Genomic DNA, 23,127 nt, shown 5'->3' with positions numbered 1-23,127 from the left:
TAAGTACCTCGTGAATTTTATGGTCTCAATCAGGCCAGCACAAAAAAGTGAAGCGCATTCCAGCTCAAGTTAAGCGTCCAATATCGGGTCTACTAATTAAGTCAAGTTCAGAAATTTCACTGCATTGTGTCTGCTCGAGTCAGTGAAACTGCTAGTAAAGCTTTTGAGATGCAGATGTCTTCATCAGCGCCATGTCGAGAACTAACATATTCTCTTGATTAAATTATACACCAGAAGACAATACACTTTTTATCTTGGAGAACTCATCGATATTTTTTATGGAAAGGCCTTCTAGCTGGTTCATTCACTTTATGTGTGACAAATTTCACGTCATCTACATGAACTCTCCAGGCAGTTACTGAGAGATCATCACCAGCTGAGAGGTAAAAGATTTACCTGAAAACATTCAGCACCAAGGTAGCTCTGAAGCATCCTGATGACAGATGCACCCTTTCTATAGCTTATTGCATCGAAGATTTCATCGATCTCACTAGCATGGTTAATCTCCACCTGAAAAGGAAAAGTTTCTTCAATTCAAGTACTCCAATGATTACTGCGCAAGGATATCTTTAGAAAAGGAAAAGAAGTTTTTGCTTACCTCAATGGGGTGCGACTCAGCAAGCTCATCCAGTCTCAGCCCTTCGGTATATTCTTCAAGGAACTGAGTCCATATTTTCCACTCAGGAAACAGGCAATCATTAGCCAAGTAGCTCACCTAGCCAAACACACGTCATATAAAGCATGCATTATTCATAGGGCAGAATAAAATAAATAAAGCAAGGTCACTTACCCAAGTAGCAAATCCCTCGTTTAGCCACAGATGAGTCCACCACTCCATGGTAACAAGGTTACCGAACCACTGGTGAGCCAGTTCATGGGTTACAACTGTTGCGACCTTAAAGAAGCCACACAAAAGTATCAAACGTTTATGCAAATTGGTGACCACACATATGAAACTTTCCAGCTTTGAACGGCCGAACTAGATATTGAAAGATAGTCACCAAATTGTAATTTACATTACCCTCTGCTTGTTAGCTGCTGCTGAGTGCTGCTCATCGTAGAGTAGAGCCGTTTCACGATAAGTAACTAAACCATAATTTTCCATGGCACCATAAGCAAAATCTGGGACAGCAATCATATCCAGTTTCGGAAGAGAGTATGGCACGGCAAAGTATCTGGATTGCATTCAATTTACTGATAGTCAACTACAGATAATGATCATAAGTGCTCAGAATATAATAGTACTAACGAATGCAAACTGCTCAGAGTTCAGCAGGCCGCAAATGACAGACAATATAGATCTGATAAGGACATACTCTCGGTATAATTCAAGCGTCTTGACAGCAACATTTAGAGCAAATTTTCCCTGATTTTGCTTCCCTACTTGACAGTATACCCGCACCTTTATTCCTGCAAAGGCAATGAAGCAGATATAAGAACAATTGGACAAAAACAGAAGAAAAAAAATGGCTTTCGTTGTGCACAAGGCTTTCCACACTAATCACTAGATAAACAACATTTCTTAAGAGAGCAAAGCAATACTCAGTGACTTTACCATCGGATGTATGATCTTCGACATAGTCAAACAACCCAATGACAACCGCGACCAAGTAAGTCGACATAATGGGTGATTCTTGATAAAAAACTGTCTTAACGTGTCCTTCCATCTTTTCATCAACAATTGGCATGTTGGAGAGAGCCACCAGATCAGACGGCACATCCAAAGTAATCTTGAATGTAGCCTGTCACATTATGCATCAAAGTCAAGTGAACTAATTGTGTAATATCAATAAATGCCCACCTAAAAAATACATTCCATGAAGTTCATAACAGTATTTAAAATCAGATCATTAAAGAGATTGGTAACCTCATATAGACCAAACTAGCGGAACTATAGAGGGTGTATCAATCATCTGAGGAAAAGAATGACACCTCCCTCAGAGGTTTGTATCACCATGTTAAGCATGGGAAGATTGGTAGGACTGTTGCACAAAAACCACTCACGTAAAGGAAGGATAAGAACCTTGCATGCAGGCTCATCCCAACATGGAAAGCATCGCCGAGCATCAACTGGTTCAAACTGAGTAACCGCCATATTCTTCTTCTCACCGTTGTGCTCGTAAGTACTGAATAGAGTACATTGGAACTCAAGTGAGTTAGTTTCGTCCACGACTAATAAAGTCATACGTCTTCTTTTAAATCAGAGATTAAGTGACAATACTAACCGTGCTAACATCTCATAATCCAGTAATTCATTTAAAAAACTAACAAATTAGCATATCTCACAATTGGTATAGAATTACCTCTAGTCAATGTATAGCAGATAAGCATAGATTCAGAATTATTAATAGAAGATGCATAATGATGTCTTAAATGATTCCGGGCAGAAACCCGATGAAATTTAGAACAGAAGGAACAGAGGAAGCAAGTGGTTGCATGAAGCTTGTTCTCCATTTGATTAAATTGTAGGCGATCCCAATTGCTTTACAATCCCTGTATCACAACCAAATAATGCTGAAGATCATGTTCTGTGTTTCCTAGAAAATAATTACCTTCTGTAGAACCCTTTCATCTTATCGTTAAGAATTCCGTCGAAATCAATAGCCAAAACTCCAATCCCAATAGGCAGCGTCTCGGGAAACTCCAAAACCAGTATCTCATCTTCCTCAACCAAGTCAACTTTACAAGGCTCAAACACCTGCTCAGCATTTCAATGTCGTCAAGTCACTTTACGCCACCAAATCCTCTTCATACCAATCGACACAGACTAAGATAGAAACTACAATCTCAAAAATCGACAGCAATAGCCGTCACCATGGGCCAACCCATAATCTGAATTTTTAATTCGTATTAAAATGCATTAGAAAAATATTGAAATGCATAGAAAATCAGAAAGAGTAAAGCAAACATGAAAAAAAAATAAGTAGTTGAGAACACATATGCATGGTAAATGCGGATTTTAATAGGCTTTGCATGAATAAGTATGAGTCTTCATAAATTGGATTATATGTTAATGTATTTTAGTAATATGGGTTCGGTCGGGTATAGACTGGCTACACCACTACATTTGTACGGTATATAAACGGTCACAACAGGTTAAATGAATCGGACCATTTTCAACCTGACTGGACCCATTCATTTGACGGCCCTAATGGTATGCAAAGTCGCAGGCTTTGCTTTAGATGAATAATTCACGACTAAACCAAGTGATGGTTCCTACCAAAGCCTACATAGGCAACGCGAAAAAGAAAAGGAGATGCGATTCTCCAGTACTAACGTTAGTGCCCAATTGTTCTCCAAGTGTCGGAAGACTCAAAAACCAGGTCCACAGTCGTTGCCACCATTTCCACAAACAATTCAGAACAGCCAAAGGAGAGAGAGAGAGATTTGCTGAAGACGACGATGGTGCTGAACCGAGAACCGGACCGGTTCTTCCCGGAACCAGCCTCGAATAGAAGGAGGACGCTTTGCGGGTGAAGGAAACAGTCTCTTTCTGGATTGACAGGTCGGCGGCATTGAGGACGATGAATTTGGTCTTGCTGACGATGTTGAGGTCGATGGCAACGGAGCCGGCGAATTTGCAGGTGGTGAGGTCGGGTTTCAGCCTTATGTCGTATCGCTTCGGCGATGCGAACTTAGGGAGGCGAGGTTGGCCTTTGAATTGCTCCATCTTTGCGTTGGTGGGACAGCTTAGTCTCTGCACTCTCCCTCCCTCGGTTGCTCTCTCGATCTCGAAGCGAGCGAGGAAGAAGACGAGCGGGAGTGGAGATTTATAACGTGAGTTTTGCATTTGAAAAATCGCTTCCGGCATGGCTTGCACGTGAGAAGTCACGTGAGTTCGTGTGCTTTCCCGTTGTCTTTGTTGTTCATTGGTACAATGAGACCTCACGTACATTCTATTTCGATAATGTTTTATTTTTGTTCTCTCTACTTCCACGTCCGTCGTTAATAATCTATGATTTGGGCTTTGGATAATCAAGCTAGAGTATAACTTAGCTGAAGTATATATGTCATTTGACTCCATCTGATTTTGAAAATTTAGTTTCCTTATTGTCATGGATTAAAATGACCAGTTTAAATGAATAAGTATGAGAGATCAACTCTAGTACCATTCATATAAAATATTTTCTCACACAAATTAAGCCGAATTAAGTATTTGCACATTGAGACGAGCATATAATACGCTGATAAAGTACCCAAAATCCTTCCTTAATGTAAAAGCTCTCGAATATAAATTTGTCAGTTAGTCATACATTCTATGCTTTGCTTGGACTTTCAATGAACAAGCAAAAGTAGACTTAACATCTGATTCGCGATAACATTGTACGGATAAAATCGCAAAAATTGAAAAAGTAAAATACTTATCAGTTGCCATTGAATGATTATTCTAACGTAGGTGTTCTTGATAACACAGCGGGTAATTGATCTTTCTAAGGAATATGGTCGCACAAGAGCAAAAGCAATGAAAGGGGTTAAAGAATCAGACAACCTGAAATTAAAGAACGAGAAGATAGGGAATAAATGCAAAAGAAACTTTCGTCTCTTGCTTGAGGAGTTTGTGTTGCTTCTTATTGGGCGGCGCTAGAATAAGTGAAATTAGCACACACTCAAAGTACCTAGATGTTAGATGCTCTTGCTCAACTTGCGTTTTGAGTCTTTAATGAAAGTGGTAAATATTATTCTAGGTCAAAAGCCACCAAAAATCCTAAATTATGTTTACTTTGAGACATTTACCCTAAACTTTTTTTTCTGTCATACCAAAAATCCCAAATTTATATCTGTGTGACATATTTACCCTCCGTCAAAGTTTTGTCCATAGGAATTATAAAACAATTTGTCAACATGGACGCTATAAAGCAAATAGTATTGACATGACGCCCACGTGATTTAAGTAAAATAAAAATGACTTTATTTTGGCAGAAAAATCATTTAACGAAACCTTGACGAAAACTTTGACGAAAAATCCTGTTGGCCCGTGAATCTTGCCTCCATTTCCTCACAAGAAACATTGGTGAAAGTGAACAGAAAATGCTCAAAGGAAGTTCAAGAGCAAGACATGATTCGTACACCGGCTTCTTAATATCGATTCTTGTTCTATGACTATAGTATATAAAGCTGCGTAAGGTCGGATAAGATTAGCCCCTATGTTTTTACCCCAGGCACTGCGATTATTGAGAGTATCGTTCTTCATGTACTGTGGGACCATGCTCTGTTGTTACACATTGCCTATCACTGGCTTCTGTACATGTCAGCTATATTGGTTGGAGGGACTAAGATCGATGACCTTGCTGTTTCTACATCGTGAGCAATTTGATTCATCATAGTTGGGTAGCTCTAGAGGTTTTGATGAGAATTTCGTTTTATGTTCATCATGCATGGTACATGAATTGAGAGAGCAATCCTGAAGCTGAGAAATAGCTCGAAATTTAATTGTCATGGCCGACTCCTATAAGTACCGGGGAATGACACGACTATCGTTCCCTGACCGTCCTCCTATCCAAAGAATACATCCTCAAAAATAAATTAACATAAACCTGCCACCAGAATACAAATCTATCTATATATTAATGATAAAACATAAGCTAGTTATAGGATCAAAGTTTTTATAATCCACAAAAGGGATATATATCGAAACTCAGTTAAACCCAAAAAAACTATCATTAGGCGCCATATATATAACCACCTCAAACCATACCCAAATCCCAACTACCAAAAGTTCTTGCCGCTAATTGAAGAACTTGAAAAAGATGTAAGATGAATGATAGCAACCATAGTTCAATGGATAGTACAAATCTCTTCTAAGCAGATTGACTATCCTTATGCAAATTTATATAATAACATCATAACTCACTTATCGCAAATCCAGTATATAATATACACACAAGATCAAGATGAGTTATATCACTTCAACATAACCAAATGCATATAAGAAATAATCCTTTAATCAATAATATTGGAACAAAAGTCAATGGTCTAGTCTTTTGATCAATTTCATGTTCATTATCCAACTATGGCCACACTTAATGCCCGTGATAAAAGCAACTGAGATTTTTCTTATGAATTGCTTCACCTATATCAGCTGGTGGCTTGGCCTAAAAGGATATCCTGAAAACAGTATGCATATTCAACCCCACCATAGATTTTAATCATAGCGAAATGAGCATAATCCATAAACATCATCCTCCAATAATCTACAAATCAAATTTAGAAATCCATCTTACAAATCATAATACATTTCACAAATTATTTCAAAATTTATTTCATGAACCAGGTTCATGAATAAGTATATATATATATATATATATATATATATATATATATATATATATATATATCGTTTCACAACCCATTTCCTGTGACATTTCTCAAATCATTTATAAATACCAAAAAGGATTAGTAAATGTCCGATTTAAATTTTAAGCAACGAATATGCTTTTGATAACTCATAATATATCAAATCTCTGTCACTTTTAAGACATAAGTTTACAAATTCATTAAAGCTATAAGCACCACTCACCTAAAATATCTAAACCAAATTACAAGAGTTATCTCAAGCCAATGAACTTAAAATCCTATCAATAAAGCGAAAAACGATATCAAAATAACAAGCTAACTTAACTATTACTCGTATTGACACCTTATTTCAGTTGACAAGTCATATGAAAGCAAAAACTCGAGATTAGGGTTCCAGATCGTGACATTGTCTTTTTCTTGGTCAAAAAGACTCATTTAGTATTCTATATAAACTTAAGCATTGATTTCATCAATAATTCAAGGATGTCTTTGAGTTGACTTTTTGGTCAACCACTAAAGTTAACCCTTGGTCAACATTTTTCAAAATTTGAAAAATTGAAAATTCATTAAATTTACAAAAATTGATCGAGAATTGACTTTTCGGCCATGCCAAAAATTTCGATTTTCGATCGGCCAAATTCAAAATTCATTGATTTCTAGCCGTATTTTAGAATAATTTTCATCACAACATTTGTTCATGGAGTCATAGCGCATTCAATTTTTATGTCAATTTTGGAAATTTCAAGCTTACACTTTAGCCAATTTTTTGGCGCCAATTAGGGGTGGGTCCCTATCGGTTTTTAATGAGTAACACCAATTAGGCCATCGAATCCGATTAAGTTAAATTAACTCAATTTCAACGTCAATTTTGACAAAATTATGGTAATTTGGTGTAATTTAGCTGAAACGATAAATTGCGACTGATGGGCACGGGCTGGGTTAACCCCGATTGACCCAACCCAAGTATCACCCGTTTGGGCTAAAGCCCGAGCAAGACAAAATCGGTTAAGCCCGTAGTACAAATTTAAAGGGAGTTGAGATGCCACGGGGTGTAATCGATCGAACCAAGCCAACTCGATTCAAACTGGGCCTACTTGATTGAAACGAATTGGACTCGACTCATCAGACCGAACCTTAGTTAAACTTATTCGGCCCAATTAACCAAGACGACAAGCCCAATTAAGAAAATTAGAGCGAAATTGAACACTCGGAGGACCCCGAGCCGACCCAATCCCGGGCAGAACCCAATAGGCCAACCATCTCAGCCCACTCACAAGCCAAGGCCTGCCCCCATCTCCCCTCACAATCCGAAAATTATTAAAATCGTAGCTTATGGAAATTACCAAAATGCCCTTTACCATGTCACCTATCCTTGTGAAGGTTTAAATCTAGGCCGTCTATTTGCTCTTCAATCCTAGCCATCCAATGTGATGAGACATCAATCCATGTAACTTAATTTCAGCTAATGGGAGCTTGACTTAACCCTTGAGCAACCATCTTGTGTGATTAGATTGATTAAAGGGTTATGATTTGATCTAATTTCAAAATTCCCTCCAAAATGCTCATATTAAAGGATTTTTCTTTCTCCTCCTCCTTCACAACGTTTGAATTCAAAATTCAGAAAATAAAAACTCTCTCTCTCTCTCTTGCTCGCTCGCTCGCTCGGCCGAAGGGACGTGCTCCACGCCGATGTTGAAGCCAGCCATTTCCAGCGATCATCCAACCATTCGCTAGTCTCCCTTGGCTGGCCGAGACTTGCGACATCATTCTCCGGCGCTCCCTTGGATTTGTGGTGGCTGGCGCCTCATTGATTGTTCATCGGAAGTCACAATTATAACCAAGATTCTATTATTTGCTTCTCCGATCATTTAAGGTAGGTCCAATCAAAGTCTTCATGATCAATTTCAAATGATCAATCGTTGATCATTAATAGATTATAGTTCATAATTGAAGTCTATACTTCAATCTATAATCAAAGTTCAATGTAGATTGTGATAAAATTGATTAAATATTAATCTAGTTTCGGAAAATCTTTAGTCAATCACGTGATTAGAAAATTTTTTAGATTCAATTCTCTCTCTAGTCAAGCATGTCTAGGAGTTTTCCAATAATGACTTTAACCAAATAGCATGCTGATTCAGTTAGAACTTGCATGTTAAGATAATCGCCTTAAGAATCTAGATAATCGAAGTTGAATGTTGAACTTGCATGATTTATTCCTTAGCATGTTTATAGTCGGCCGAGCATACAGGATGTAGTTTCATATTTGATTTTGATGCTGATTCAATTTAGGTTGATCGCATGTTAGAAATAGTTTGAGTAGAGTTAAATAGAAGTTAACTTGAGCATGATTCTTTGAATAGATGAGGAATATGATTGATTGTTCATGGATGATGATGTATGTATGTTCATTGCAAGGCTTGAAGATAATCTTTAGCTCTGGAAATATGTTTGAATGAGGTTTTTTTATTGTCAAAAGATTGAATGAGGTTGAAGATTGCTTGAATATGCATGTATGTTCACAAACTTGAATTCAAAGATGTTCAAACTTTTCCAGAAAATTTGAGTCTCACTGACCTCTGTGTATTCTTTGATTTCTATGATTTTTTGTATTTCGAATTTCGAAAAATTTTGCGCAATAAGAGTTGTCGCCAAGATCATGATCTTTTCAACAATATGCATTTTTTTTTAATATTGGAGTTCATGTGATCTGATTAAAAGCTTACTCAAAGTAGTAAAAAAATTTTGAGCTTGATCTGAAAGCCTGGCCTTTGTGTCCTTCGAATTTGTTTTGCAATTTTGGTGTACTTGGAGGTCCTTTTTGCAAAAAATTCAAAAAATGAAAATTGTTCAAAAAGTCCTTACATGTAGATCTGAAAAATTTGAGGTCATTTCAGCAAAGTTTAGGGGGGTATTACATGCAATAAATCCGACATGTTCTAACCCGCTTACAAAACTGTTTGCATTTGAGTCCTTAGAGAAAATCGGTCATTTTGTCTAAGATGGAGGGCTTATTTGAAATATTTCGAAACACAAAAGTTGTAGAGGACACGTAGGGATAACTATCTGTCAAATTTGGCCCATTTTTTAGTTGATTTGTTATTTTTCCTATTACCGAGTCAATTTCTTGGCAGTCAGGTGAAAATTGAAAGTTTGGATAATTTGGGTCCTCAATGGGGAAAGTGGTCTCAATTAACATTAAACTACATTCCCTAAGCTTTTAATTGCCGCTAGTTTCATTCAATTTAAATATCGTTTGCTTGGTTAATCACATTAAAACATAATTGAACAGAATCAGGGCAAAATTGAATAAATGATCCTTATGGCTCACTAATTGCATTTCTTGTCTCCTAAGGCTAATTGGCCTAATCGCATGTCGTAATTAATTTTGTATGTGATTGTTAGATGTATGTTAGGCTTGCAATATATGTCGTTCGGCAGGTAGATTAGAGCTAATTAGTGATTAGCGGTGTTAACCTAACTCTTTTGTTAACACAATTGGGGGTTAATTATCACTAATCTTGATCAATATACCCCTAGATTGATTAGGAGGTGGCTGGGTTAATCGAAATGCATGGGTGATCAAATTCTCGAGTCAAACCCGAGGCTATTAATTGATTTGAGTGAACGCTGCTAATTGCTTGATTTGATTGAATGCATGATTCGAGTGTCAATTGGATGAATGGAAATGAATGATGACAATGACACCAACGTGGTGGCTGAACACTTTGGCGGCGGCGGTCAAAATCCCCAACAGCGGTTCAGGGTGGTCCAAGGCGGTTCGGCAAGTTTTTTTAGATTAAATATGCTAGGTTAGTTAATGAACTTAGGGTTTAATAAAGTAAGTTAGCTTAAGTTCTAGTTAATAAAAGTCAATTAGACTTAGAATCATTTTTCTAATAAATGGTTAGAATAGCTTAGATTAGTTGAACCATCATAATGTGTAGAATCTAAGGTCACTTTATTTAAGATTAATGTCTAATCACAAGCTTATGGGAGTTCATGTGCCAAGGCTAAATAACAAGGCCATGTCTATTCTTTGCCTGACTTAGGCTCCGTTCGTTTGGCGGAAAATATTCTCCTTTTGAAAAATATTTTCCCGGAAGTCATTTTCCTGGAAAATGTTTTCCCGAAACATAATTTTCCGGTGTTCGGCGACCAATATGAAAAAGTTTCGGAAAATATTTTTCGCCGGTGAGCGGCGGCGGCGTCCGACGGCCGGCGGCCGCAGCGGCGGCGGGCGTCCGGCGGCCGGCGTCCGGCGTCCGCGCGCCGGCGTCCGGCGGCGGCCGGCGTCCGGCGGCCGGCGTCCGGCGGCCGGCGTCCGGCGGCGGCAGGCGTCCGGCGTCCGGCGGCAGCGGCGTCCCGGCGGCGGCCGGCGTCCGGCGTCCGGCGGCGCGCGGCCGGCGACCGGCGGCGGCGGCGGCGGCGACCGGCGACCGGCGACCTTAGTGAAGAAGAAGAAGAAGAAGCTCCGGAAAATGATTTCCACTTTTGAAGAAGCGGAAGTCATTTTCCGTAGACTTAGGCTATTTTGTGAGGGAGGAAGGAAAATATTTTCCCGCGGAAAATGTTTTCCGCCCCCCAAACACCGGAAAATCCGGAAAATATTTTCCGGGAGAATATTTTCCGCCAAACGAACGGAGCCTTAGTATTGGGTTCTGTCGTGACCGCCCCTGAGGAAATGGAAAAATGGCATAAGCTTGGTTTGCGCTAAGTCTAAGTCAATAGGTGTCAACAGGTTCTTATATCGGGATTGCAATATTCTTTGCCCAACTTGTATCGAATTTTTATTTCTCGCGCCATTATTGAGGCACTTTCAATTCTTGAGTGTTTTCTTACCGCACCGCACTTCAATTATTTGTTTGTTAATTTCTTTTCTAGAATGGTTATGTCTAGTTTAGAATGATAATAAACCCTACAAAAACATTTGCTTGATCATTTAGGGCCCGTTTGGTAACGTGCCAAACAGTGAAAATTTCTGTTCTTTTGTTCCCAGAAATAGTTTGGGAACAGAAATGCGTTTGGTAAACTTTTTGTTCCCGAGCACATTTTTGCAAATATTTGTGCCGAGAAACAGTTTTGGAAGAGAAACAAGAAGTAAAAAAAAGTTGATTCTTGTTTCTCGGCACAATTTTGAGAATCAGTTTTTTTTCTTCTTTTTTTTTTTCTTTTCTTCTTTTTATGTTGCTCTTCTTGGGTTGTGGCCGGTCGCCGGCGATCGGCCACGCCTAAGGCCGGCGAGGCGTCACGGCCCTCGCCGGCCGCCGTGGAGGCGAGGGTCCCCCCGCCGAGGGCGAGGGCCGGACCCTCGCCGCCCGGGCGAGGCGGCTCGCCGTCGCGACCCACGGCGGCCGACCTCGCCGTGGGTTGCGACGGCGAGGCTCGGCCTCGCCATATTTGGGCGAGGCCGACCTCGCCGTTGGTCGCGACGGCCTCGCCCGGATCCGGGCGAGGCCGACCTCGCCGTCGCGACCCACGGCGAGGCTCCGCCTCCGCGATCCGGGCGAGGCCGACCTCGCCATGACCGACGGCGAGCCGCCTCGCCCGGCGGCTAAGGTCCAGCCTCGCCCTCGCCGGCGGGGGGACCCTCGCCTCCGCCGGCGGCCGGCGAGGGCCGTGACGCCCTCGCGGCCTGGGCCGTGGCCGGTCGCCGCGACCGGCCATGGCCTGGGTAGAAAAAAAAATTAAACAATTCAAAATATTATTAATAATAAAAAGAAATTTGTGTGTAGTTACCAAACACATTTCTGTTCTTTTCTATTCCAGGAAAATAAATTTTGGACAGTTTACCAAACGCCTTCAAATGCACAGAAATTGTTTCCGGGCACAGAATAAAAAAAAATCATTTCTGTTCAGAAATAGTTTCCGGGCACAGAATGGTTGTCATGCGCACCCTTAGTGGCTTCGATACCATTAGGACAACAATTGGTAATCAAGAGTGTATGTTCACTTAGATAAACAACTTTGTAACTTAGTGGTATCGAAAGGGTGCTAATAGACATTGGAGTAATCAAGTCCTCGTGCTTAAAATTTCTGGTTACGTAGGAAACAAGATAAACCTCCTACTTCTCGTTTGGTTTCTAGCCTGCCTCTAATGCCTAGTGATGACTCCTAGAAATACTTAGGTTTAAAACAACTTAAAATAAAATCCAAATATCACTCGAAGTATGGTGGGTTTGGGAGATCTATGCTCTTAATCAATGGACCATTTAGATTGTCATCTTTAGGTGAACCATTTGAATTGTCTTTGGAGCAATACTTATAAACCCGTTCTCTCCATCTGCGAGGAAGGGTCGTGACAACTCAACCAAACTAAGCTTATTCGGTGACAAAACAACTCCTACGCGCCATCCATGAAACTTGTCCATAATGGGCATTCATTATTGTCCGCAACGAGTAGCTCGTAGGCGAAACTTTTAAAATTCGTTCCGATCAAACCATAATTCAGAATCGATTTCTATTAAATCTCATGGGTCTATAGCACCCTAAACTATCATTTCCAATAATTTTACATCTTGATGATTCCTAAATTGAACACCGCAGTTCAGAATTCACGTAACTCTGAATTTATATCTTCTAACTCCGAAAAATTCCTCCAATTAGATTAAAATAGAGCTTGAAGCAAACATTGCGAATCGGAGATAACCCAGCTTGTCGAAACGTCCGAGGCGTGTACATGCCAATTTTCCTCTCTCCTTTCTTCGGTTTCCGCTCCCTCTGTTGAAAGCCTCTCTTTCCTCCTTCCTTTTATCTCTCGTTCATCCCTTTCTTCCTTCTTTTTTGCAATTTTGTTCTTAAGCGGTTGGAGCGTAAGGCCATATTCTACCCTCTTTCATGTTCACAATGCCAGACTTTTAGGTTGCTTTGCAAGTGCTGAGAAAGACGTGCTTTACTAGTCAATTTCTTCGATGTTTTAGCAGTGCTCATCAGCAATAACACACCAAATGAGTTTTCTTGCAGCGCGAGCCGGAAGAATTTTAGTTTACTGGTTTTGGCAATGAGAGTTTGAGTAGCCATTCATGATTGGCTAACCAAAAGGTAAAGAATAGTATTCGGCTCAGCTTGACATAAGGTGGATTTGCTCTTTCCTAGAGAGAATCGAACGTTCGAGAGCGGCGAATCTTGCCCTTTGGGACAATACGGCAGGATGGATCGAACGTTCGCACACTTGAAGGATGAGCTTTTTATTGCGTTCGCAACTATTGAGGTGAAGGTCAGGAAAGACGGATGAAATGTCACTTCACAAGTTTTGCGGACAAACAGGAAAGCATCAAACCATAAAACTAAGAGAATCCTAGTACTTCCTGTATGTCAGCTCCTTCACTGCCTCGGCAAGATATTCTTCGTTCTGAATGCTTTGAACCCATTGTGCATTGATGTTCACCCGCTCAATGCTCTGCTTCAGTGTTCTTGCAATAGAAGGCTGCGGTCGGGTCGCAAAGAAGTCCGCCACTTCCTTGGCTTTCTCAAATGACGCAAACTGGAAAAACAATGAAAAAGCAGGGTAACTCAAGGAATTGACCATGTTTGTCCCATATGAACAAACAGAAGGAAAAAATACCAATTAAAAAAATTCAGTCCTTGAAAACATGCTGCTTTTCACGAGAAAGTTGCTTTAAAAAAGTTTGAACCCGCACGAACACACATGGGCACACAAGTGATACGATAACATACCGGTGAGACAATTGCACTAACAAAGTGTGTGACAAGAAACCCGGAACCATATGTTTTCCAAATGTGTTCCCAATTTTCCTGCAATCAATGTTTGAGATATTAGAGAAGAATACCATATTAGATACGGCAGAAAGCATCATGTTATTTGGTTTGAGCAAAAACTCTGCAAAAACCACAAGCAGCGACAAAAAGAATAAGAGGAGTTACACATGCTTTCATTTCTTTGTTTCAGTTGTGGATTTTGCCAAAAACAATCTAGTTTATATTTAGCTCAAACCCAATGAGAGCATCATCAATTCATTTAAGTAAAATAATAAGAAGTCGATATGTTCCACTGGCACTAACAGAATTACCTTCAGCCAAGTCCAAGCGGTTTCACGTCCTTTGCTACGAACAGCAAGCCCATAGACAGCATCTTGACTGCGAACCTAATCAACACCAAAGGCATAAAACTTTAGTGTCTTCCTTTAGATCAACAAAAGGTGAACTAAAAAAAGGAGGCTTCAAGGACAAAACATAACGAAGGTACATTCAACTAGTACACAAGCCAGAGTACCTCAGGAGACAATACGAAGTTGAGCACTTCAAGGATGATATTAGGATTTGGACAAGAGGCCAATGAACCTACAAAGCCAAAAAGTAGGCACATTTTAGCAAGGCGAGTATCAGACAGTTGCAAAGCTCGCCCAAATGACATTAAATACCTAAAATTCGGGTTTTCTCCTGGCTCAAGTCCGTCTCTCTGTAGACTCTCAGCAAAGATTCAAAACCTAATCGGTTTGATGCATTCACAGTCTGCATCACAGCCACATAGGCTGCCTATAAAAACAGGTAAAAGAATGCATTTAGAGGCCGTAGGACTTGAAGAAATACAAAGCAACAGAAAATGCATCGGATTGCAGAACCCTTCGGATGTCAGGAGGAAGAAGAGGTGTGCTCCTGTCATCTAAGAATGCGTGAAAGCGCCTGCTTGCTTCCTTCAGTGTGGGTTCATCTCCAAAATCTACCAGGGCAGTTAAAATTTGTCCTCTCAACATAGCTTCTAAATGACTCTCACCCTCTTTAGCATCCCAACCAATCCTCCTGCCAGGAAAATGCAGCAAAGAAAGACAATGATAGAGCCTCACTTTCGCCATCACAACTTGACATAAAACTTAACAGAAAATGATTTCTTTAGGACATTAGATAGTCTGGAATCCAAAACTTCACTACAGTGTATCAAAGGCTAAAAGCATTTATTGAAACTTTGATATCACTTAAGCAGCTTTCTCACTACACATCCAAAGACGACTAGACAAATTAACCTCGAAACAAATCATCAAGATGGTTTTCTGGTTAACTCATCGAGAAATAAAGGTGGAAAACAAAATTATAATGAGCAAGGTCAAGCAAAAATTCAGCAGTCTTCCAGCACTCTTAGTAAGCGAATCCACCATAAAGATAAAAAATATCTGGGTAAAAAATTGGCAAAGTCTTCTAATTTCTTGAGATGAATTTAATTTACCCAGCCAAAGAAGCTTCTTTGTTTTGGTTCATTTGTTATCATGGTGTAAGAGATGTAAAATGTAGATTTGAAATTCTACCAACAAGGCTATGCTAGATTCATAAAAGTAACTGAACTTACTCTGCAGAGTATTTAAAAAGACCAATGAAAAATTGTTCTATGTAATCCATTAATTCAGGAGTAGCATCTGCAGCAATTCTTGCAATTTTATAACATATCTGGCAAAGAAGGAAGTAAAATGAGTCTCAAATGCATTATCTCAACAAGAATCCATAGTGAGAATCTCTCCCCAATCCAAGTTCAGACTCACATTATATACATATAAAGTGAGCATATAGTTATAGCAGAACATACACTTGTCAAATTCGATAGCACAGTATAATCAAGTTCTTCTCTGTAAGAAGCCATTAAAGTGAGCAAAGAAGTCAAGGACTGCTGGTGAGCCATACAAAGAGCAAAGGAATCATCCAGTATACCTGTTACGAGCATTCCATGACTTGGTTATGCTGATCTTTTAGGTTGGAAAGAGAGAAGAAAAATGGGGGCGGGTGGAAAATGTTCAAATATTGGAAGAAATAACGCAGTTACCAAATCTGTCTGTTGCAGATAACATTTCGTTCTCTATTGCATATCTTAGCTTGGCTTGAAGGTCTTCGTCGTACTTCACCCTATAGAAACCTGTCTGGTCCACATTAACTTTTATCCAAGCTCCAGTTTCCTTTAAATCAATAGATGCGGATTTTGTTTCCAACAGAAAACTTTGGCGCGCATCATATGAGCCACAACAAAATGTTACTGGAACAATCCACTGTCCATCCCCGTGGGAACTGCTTGATAAAAATTGTGACTGCCATTATAATCAAAGTCATGTCACTTTGGAGCTGGTTCACTATATGGAGATTGGTAATGTACAAGACAACACAACTTCAACATCAAAGAATTAGAACATTGTAAAACCTGTTCGAACTCTAACTTGTCATCTTTGATTTTGATGGAAACCACAGGGTATCCTTTCTGCTTGGTCCACGACTTCATTAACTTGTTCACAGGTTCACCTGATCCCTCCTCAAGGGCAGCCCAGAGGTCCTCTGTCTTTAAATTTGAACAAGCATGCCTCATTATGTATGAAGCTAGTGATTTCTATTTTCACAAACAGAACAAACAGATGTCCCTGTTAAATCTCAAGGAAAATCCAATACAAGTAGAATCTGAAACGAAAGTGTACTATACACAACAAAACATGACGGAAGAGCATTCACATCAACAATGATTTAGTTGGCAAGTTCATTTCGTGAACCCGTAATTCAACAAACTAATCATAAAGATACGAAAGACCAAGTCGTAGAATCTTTCTTATTTCACTTATCCAGTTTAATCTCATCAACTTAATTCTGTAATATTCAAAAAATCAAACAGAATCATTACGAGCCCAGGAGTTTAATATTAGAGTATCTGATGATTGAATCAGCACAGTTGTTTTATCAAGCATATTTCATTTGCTGATTGGGGGGCAGTAAATTACAGGCGTCAAAGGATATCATTACCATAAGTGGTAAATTGCAAGCTTGAGTGCTCTGACACCTAAGTAGAATGTGCATTATATAAAGTACATTATTTATCATCAAAATTTTGAACATGAGCTTAAGTTGAGATTACATCTAAATGAAGGCTTTGTTTGGGCAAAAATATCAAACAAAAGAAGTCAATCCCCAGTGGTTTGAGTACCTCATGAATTTTATAGTCTCGTCAGGTCCTGAGCACAAAAAGTGAAGCAAAATCCAGCTCAAGTTGAGAGTCCAATACTGGGTTACTATACATTGTTTCTGCTCAAGTCAGTGAAACTGCTCGTAAAGCTTTTGAGGTGTTGATGACTTCATCAGCATCACGTCGCGACTAATTTATTCTCTTGATTAAATTATATAGCAGCAGATATTGCGCTTTTATCTTGGAGAACTCCTCAATAAATAATTCCTTAACAGAAAGGCCTTCTGATTGGTTCATTCACTTGCTGTTTCTATACACAAATTTCACATGAACCCTCTGGGCAGTTACTAAGAGATCATCATAAGTTGAGAGCTAGAAGAATTACCTGAAAACATTCAGCACCAAGATACCTTTGAAGCATCCGGATCACAGATGCACCCTTTTTATAACTTATTGCATCGAAGATTTCATCGATCTCGCCAGCATGGTTAATCTCCACCTGAGGAGGAAAAGTCTCTTCAATTCAAGTTCTTCAATGCTTACTGCGCAAGGACATCTTTTGAAAAGGAAAATAAGTTTTTGCTCACCTCAATGGGGTGTGACTCAGCAAGCCCATCCAGTCTCAGCCCTTTGGTAGATTCTTCAAGGAACTGAGTCCATATTTTCCACTCAGGAAACAGGCCATCAGTAACCAAATAGCTCACCTAAGCCAAGCACATGTCATACAAAACACGCATGATGGCAAAATAAAGAATAAAACACACAAAGCAAGGTTACTTACCCAAGTAGCAAATCCCTCGTTTAGCCACAGATGAGTCCACCACTCCATGGTAACGAGGTTACCAAACCACTGGTGAGCCAGTTCATGGGCTACAACTGTAGCAACCTTAAAGAAACCCGACAAAAGTATCAAACATTTATGCAAATTGGCCACCACAAATATGAAACTTTCCAACTCTGAACAGCCAAACTAGACAATGAAAGGTAGTCAGCAAATTGTAATTTACATTACCCTCTGCTTGTTAGCTGCTGCTGAGTGCTTCTCATCATAGAGTAGAGCTGTTTCACGATGAGTAACTAAACCATAATTTTCCATGGCACCAGCAGCAAAATCTGGGATAGCAATCATATCCAGTTTCGGGAGAGAGTATGGTACAGCGAAGTATCTGGATTTCATTCAATTTACTGATAGTCAACTAAAGATAATGATCGTTAGTACTCAGAATGTAAGAGTACTAACAAATGCAAACTACTCAGAGGTAAGCAGGCCGCAACTGACAGACCGTTAAGATCTGATAAGGACATACTCTCGGTATAATTCAAGCGTCTTGACCGCAACATGCAGGGAAAATTTTCCCTGATTTTGCTTCCCGACTTGACAGTATACCCGAACCTTTACTCCTGCAAAGACAATGGAGCAGATATAAGAACAATTGGACTAAAAACAAATGGAAAAAAAAAAGGCTTTCCTTGTGCACAAGGCTTTCCACATTAATCACTAGATAAATAGCATTTCTCAAGAAAGCAGATCAATAATCAGTGACTTTACCATCAGATGTATGATCTTCGACATAGTCAAATAACCCAACGACAACCGCGACCAAGTACGTCGACATAATGGGTGATTCTTGATAAAAAAAACTGTCTTAACATGTCCTTCGACCTTTTCATCAACAATTGGCATGTTGGAGAGGGCTACTAGATCAGAGGGCACATCTAAAGTAATTTTGAATGTAGCCTGTCACACCATGCATCAAAGTCAAGTGAACTAGTCGTGTAACATCAATAAATGCCAACCTAAAAGATACATTTCATTAAGTTCAAAACAGTATTTAAAATCAGATCATTAAAGAGATTGGTAACCTCATATAGACCAAACTAGTGGAACTATTAAGGGTGTATCAATCATATGAAGAAAAGAATGACACCTCCCTCAAAGGTTTGTACCGCCATGATAAGCATGGGAAGATTAGTAAGACAGTCGCACATAAACCACTCATGTAAAGGAAAGATAAGAACCTTGCATGCAGGCTCATCCCAACAAGGAAAGCATCGCCGAGCATCAGCTGGTGCAAACTGAGTAACCGCCATATTCTTCTTCTCACCGTTGTGCTCATAAGTACTGCACAGAGTTAATTAGAACTCAAGCAAGTGAATTTCGCCGTCCACAATTATTAAGAAATACATATTCGTCTAATTCAGAAATTAAGTGACAATACTAACAGTGTTAACATCTCATAATCCAGTAATTCATTCAAAAAACTAAGTACCTCTAGATCAACGTATAGCAGAAAGGCATAGATTCAGAAGTAGTAATAGAAGACGCACAGTGATGTCCCAAATGATGCAGGGTAAACAACCGATGATATTTTATAAAAGAGGAGCAGAGGAAGCAAGTGGTTGCATGAAGCTAAGTCTTCATTTGGTTAAATAGCATCCCAATTGCTTTGAAATCCCTGTTCCACAATCAGATAATGCTGAAGATCATCATGTTCTGTGTTTCCTTGAAAATAATTACCTTCTGTAAAACCCTTTCATCCTATCATTAAGAGTTCCGTCAAAACCAACAGCCAAAACTCCAACCCCAGAAGGCAGTATCTCGGGGAACTCCAAAACCAATATGTCATCTTCCTCAACCAAGTCGACTTTACACGGCTCAAACACCTGCTCAGCAATTTCGATATTGTCAAGTCCCGTTACACCACCAAATCCTCTCCATAACAATTAACACAAAATAAGATAGAAACTAAAATCTCAAAACTCGACCACAATACCTTCTCTAGGAGCCAGCCCATAATCTCAAATTTTGTTTTTTCAAATCAATAAGCATTCATCATCAGAAAATAAAGTCAATAATGCCATTTACATGCTGAGTAAACAGAAGATGAAAGGCAACCGATCGATCAAATTCAAACCGCATTTAACCAACCAAGAAGAGCAAAACGAGAATGTTGAAAACGTAACATCACAAGTTGCATACACAAACCTTAAACATGTTGCAAACCTCCTATCTCAAAAAAATTCACAAGTTTTAATGAAAGAAATTGAACGAAGATATCCCCTATGAGGCCATGCCTTCTAAGAAGACTCGAGGTACGTAACGTCGTGTGCTTTGCTTTAGATGAATAATTCACGACTAAACCAAGCGAAGGCTTAGATAGGGAACGCGAAAAAAGAAAATGACACGAACGTCACAAGATCGAAAGGCTTCACCTCGGAGGACGCTTTGCTGGTGAACGAAACGGTCCCATCCTGGATGGACAGGTCGGCGACATTGAGGACGATCAATTTGGTCTCGCCGACGACGTCGAGGTCGACGGCGACGGAGCCGGCGAACTTGCAGGCGGCGAGGTCGGGCTTGAGCCGTATGTCGTATCGCTTAGGCCATGCAAACTTGGGGAGGCGAGGTTGGCCTTTAAATTGCTCCATCCTTGCGTTGTCCGACGTCACTGACGTTTACCCGTGCGGTCAGGGGAAAAGTGCCAAAAAAATCCTAAACCTTTTGCATTAGTGCTAATTTAGTCCTAAACCTTTTTTTGGTGCCAATTCAGTCCTAAACCTTTTGCATTTGTGCTAATTTAGTCCTAAACCTTTTTTTGGTGCCAATTAAGTCCTAAACCTTTTAAATTGGTGCCAATTCAGTCCTAAACCTTTTATTTTTGTGCCAATTTAGTCCTTCCGGTCAATTTTGACCGGAATTTGCTGACGTGGACGCCTGCCGGCCGGCGGCCGGTCACCGGCGCCGACGTGGCGCTGACGTGGACAAATTAAATAATATTTTAATATTTTTTTGAATTTTTATTTTTTTCCTTTTTTTTCTTTTTTTTTCCACTTTTTTTTTTTGGTTTCTTCTTCATCTGGCCGGTCGCCGGTCCGGCGGGGAGGGCGGCCTCGCCCGGCGAGGCCGAGCCTCGCCATGGTCGGGCGAGGCTCGACCTCGCCGGATCCGGCAAGGTCGAGCCTCGCCCGCTGCCGGCGAGGCCCGACCTCGCCGATCCGGCGAGGCGGGCCTCGCCCGACCATGGCGAGGCTCGAGCCCTCGCCGGAGGCTGCGGGCGAGGGCGAGCCTCGCCCGACCATGGCGAGGCCCGACCTCGCCGGAGGCCGCGGCGAGGGCGAGCCTCGCCCGACCAAGGCAAGGCTCGAGCCCTCGCCCGAGGCCGCGGCGAGGGCGAGCCTCGCCATGGTCGGGCGAGGCCCGACCTCGCCGGATCCGGCGAGGTCGAGCGTTCGCCAGATCCGGCGAGGTCGGGCCTCGCCCGACCATGGCGAGGCTCGCCCTCGCCGCGGCCTCCGGCGAGGGCTCGAGCCTTGCCTTGGTCGGGCGAGGCCCGACCTCGCCGGATCCGGCGAGGACGACGCCGACCTCGCCAGATCCGGGAGGTCGGGCCTCGCCCGACCATGGCGAGGCTCGCCCTCGCCGCGGCCTCCGGCGAGGGCTCGAGCCTCGCCCGACCAAGGCGAGGCTCGCCCTCGCCGGCCTCTGGCCTCTGGCTGGTCGCCGGACCGGCGACCGGCCAGAGTAAGGAGGAAGACAACCAAAAAAAAAAGAAAAAAAAAGGAAAAAAATAAAAATTCAAAAAAATATTAAAAAATATTAAAGTTGTCCACGTCGGCGCCACGTCGGCGCCGGTGACCGGCCGCCGGCCGGCAGGCGTCCACGTAGGCAAATTCCGGTCTAAATTGGCCGGAAGGACTAAATTGGCACAAAAACAAAAGGTTTAGGACTGAATTGACACCAATTTAAAAGGTTTAGGACTTAATTGGCACCAAAAAAAGGTTTAGGACTAAATTGGCACCAATGCAAATGGTTTAGGACTGAATTGGCACCAAAAAAAGGTTTAGGACTAAATTGGCACTAATGCAAAAGGTTTAGGACTTTTTTGGCACTTTTCCCGTGCGGTCAGTATAGAGAATCTATACAGTCACAAGCTCTGAACTGTATTCACCTGTGAGATGGATACGAGATCCTTGTATATAAGTACAGTAGATCTCTCCACAATTAAACAGTAGAGATTATATTTTCCCATTTACCATCTACCCTAATTTATTATAAAAATACTCTAGAATAATACACAATTACAATATCGTCTGCCCTCGAATTCTCGGTCGGTCCTTGGAGCATGGAGAACCTCATAACCATGACATTAGTCACTGCACACTCTCTCCTTCTCGATCTTGATCTCGAAATGAGCAAAAAGATGAGCTCGAGCTGAAATTTATAAACAAGTTTTGCATTGACTTGCACGTGAGAAGTCATGTGCGTTCGTGTGCTTTTTCATGTTGTCTTTCTTGTTGAATAGTACGATGTGGGTGTTGCGTGTATTCTATTTTGACAAGTTTTGATTTTTGTTCTCTCCACTTTTTATTTTTGGATTTTTAATAATCTTGTTGAAAACTGCCTAACGTCATTACTTGAGATATACATGTCATTTAGCTCGATATGAATTTGAAATTTAGCTTGTTTGTTGTCGTGGATTAACAAGATCCTTAAGAAAATGTATCTGACTTCGCTGCAGCTAAGTAGAGTTTTGCTTTGAAATTGAGGTTTGATCCCAAAAATTATTGCCTCTAATTCTTTTTGGGTAGCGCTATTTTCACCCTTTATACGAGTAAATCTATCCCATTTTTATTAAAAGGACAAAGCCCTTAATTATTTAATTGCAATTTAAAGTGGTAGCCCGAATTTATTTACATCCTTCTTTTGTTAGTTTTTCTATTCATATAGAGGATCTAGTTGACATAATTAAGAATATCATACGTTTTGTTCTTGTTTATTGAGGATATCCCATGTATATTAAATGCATTATGGTTTTCTATTTATTTTTAGATTTGAATTATTCAATTGCAATATAAAGCGGTGGCCTTCAATTTTTTTTTATATGTCCTACTTTAACTCTTAACTTACTTTCAGACTTTTACACTGCCCGTTGCAAGACATGAGAGTT

At 40.6% G+C, this 23,127-nt stretch overlaps 1 protein-coding gene across 6 annotated transcripts in view; it reads right to left on the bottom strand.

Moving 5' to 3' along the window:
• Positions 1-20,645, bottom strand: part of LOC115674495 (aminopeptidase M1-like) — a 37,285-nt gene extending 16,640 nt beyond the window's left edge. For 3 of the 6 annotated variants that reach the window (XM_056311102.1, XM_056311103.1, XM_056311101.1), the window contains exons 1-9: positions 3,278-3,731; positions 2,553-2,698; positions 2,024-2,126; positions 1,556-1,742; positions 1,317-1,410; positions 1,022-1,175; positions 791-895; positions 599-715; positions 397-510 (exon numbers count right to left, since the gene is read on the bottom strand). In XM_056311102.1, coding sequence (XP_056167077.1) covers positions 397-510; positions 599-715; positions 791-895; positions 1,022-1,175; positions 1,317-1,410; positions 1,556-1,742; positions 2,024-2,126; positions 2,553-2,698; positions 3,278-3,670 — 1,413 coding nt within the window. In that variant the 5' untranslated portion in view covers positions 3,671-3,731. Of the gene's footprint in view, positions 1-396; positions 511-598; positions 716-790; positions 896-1,021; positions 1,176-1,316; positions 1,411-1,555; positions 1,743-2,023; positions 2,127-2,552; positions 2,699-3,277; positions 3,732-20,392 lie in introns of those variants that run through there. The other 3 variants (XM_056311105.1, XM_056311104.1, XM_056311106.1) reach the window with 3 other exon arrangements.
• Positions 20,646-23,127: the final 2,482 nt, after the last annotated feature.

Source organism: Syzygium oleosum, unplaced genomic scaffold, assembly GCF_021117445.2.
Source record: "Syzygium oleosum isolate NSW1041296 unplaced genomic scaffold, Sole_v2.1 Sole_v2.04, whole genome shotgun sequence".
In the NCBI taxonomy this organism is placed as follows: Eukaryota; Viridiplantae; Streptophyta; class Magnoliopsida; order Myrtales; family Myrtaceae; genus Syzygium; species Syzygium oleosum.
Note: the sequence above shows the minus strand (reverse complement) of the source record. Positions and strands in the feature narration are given on the sequence as shown.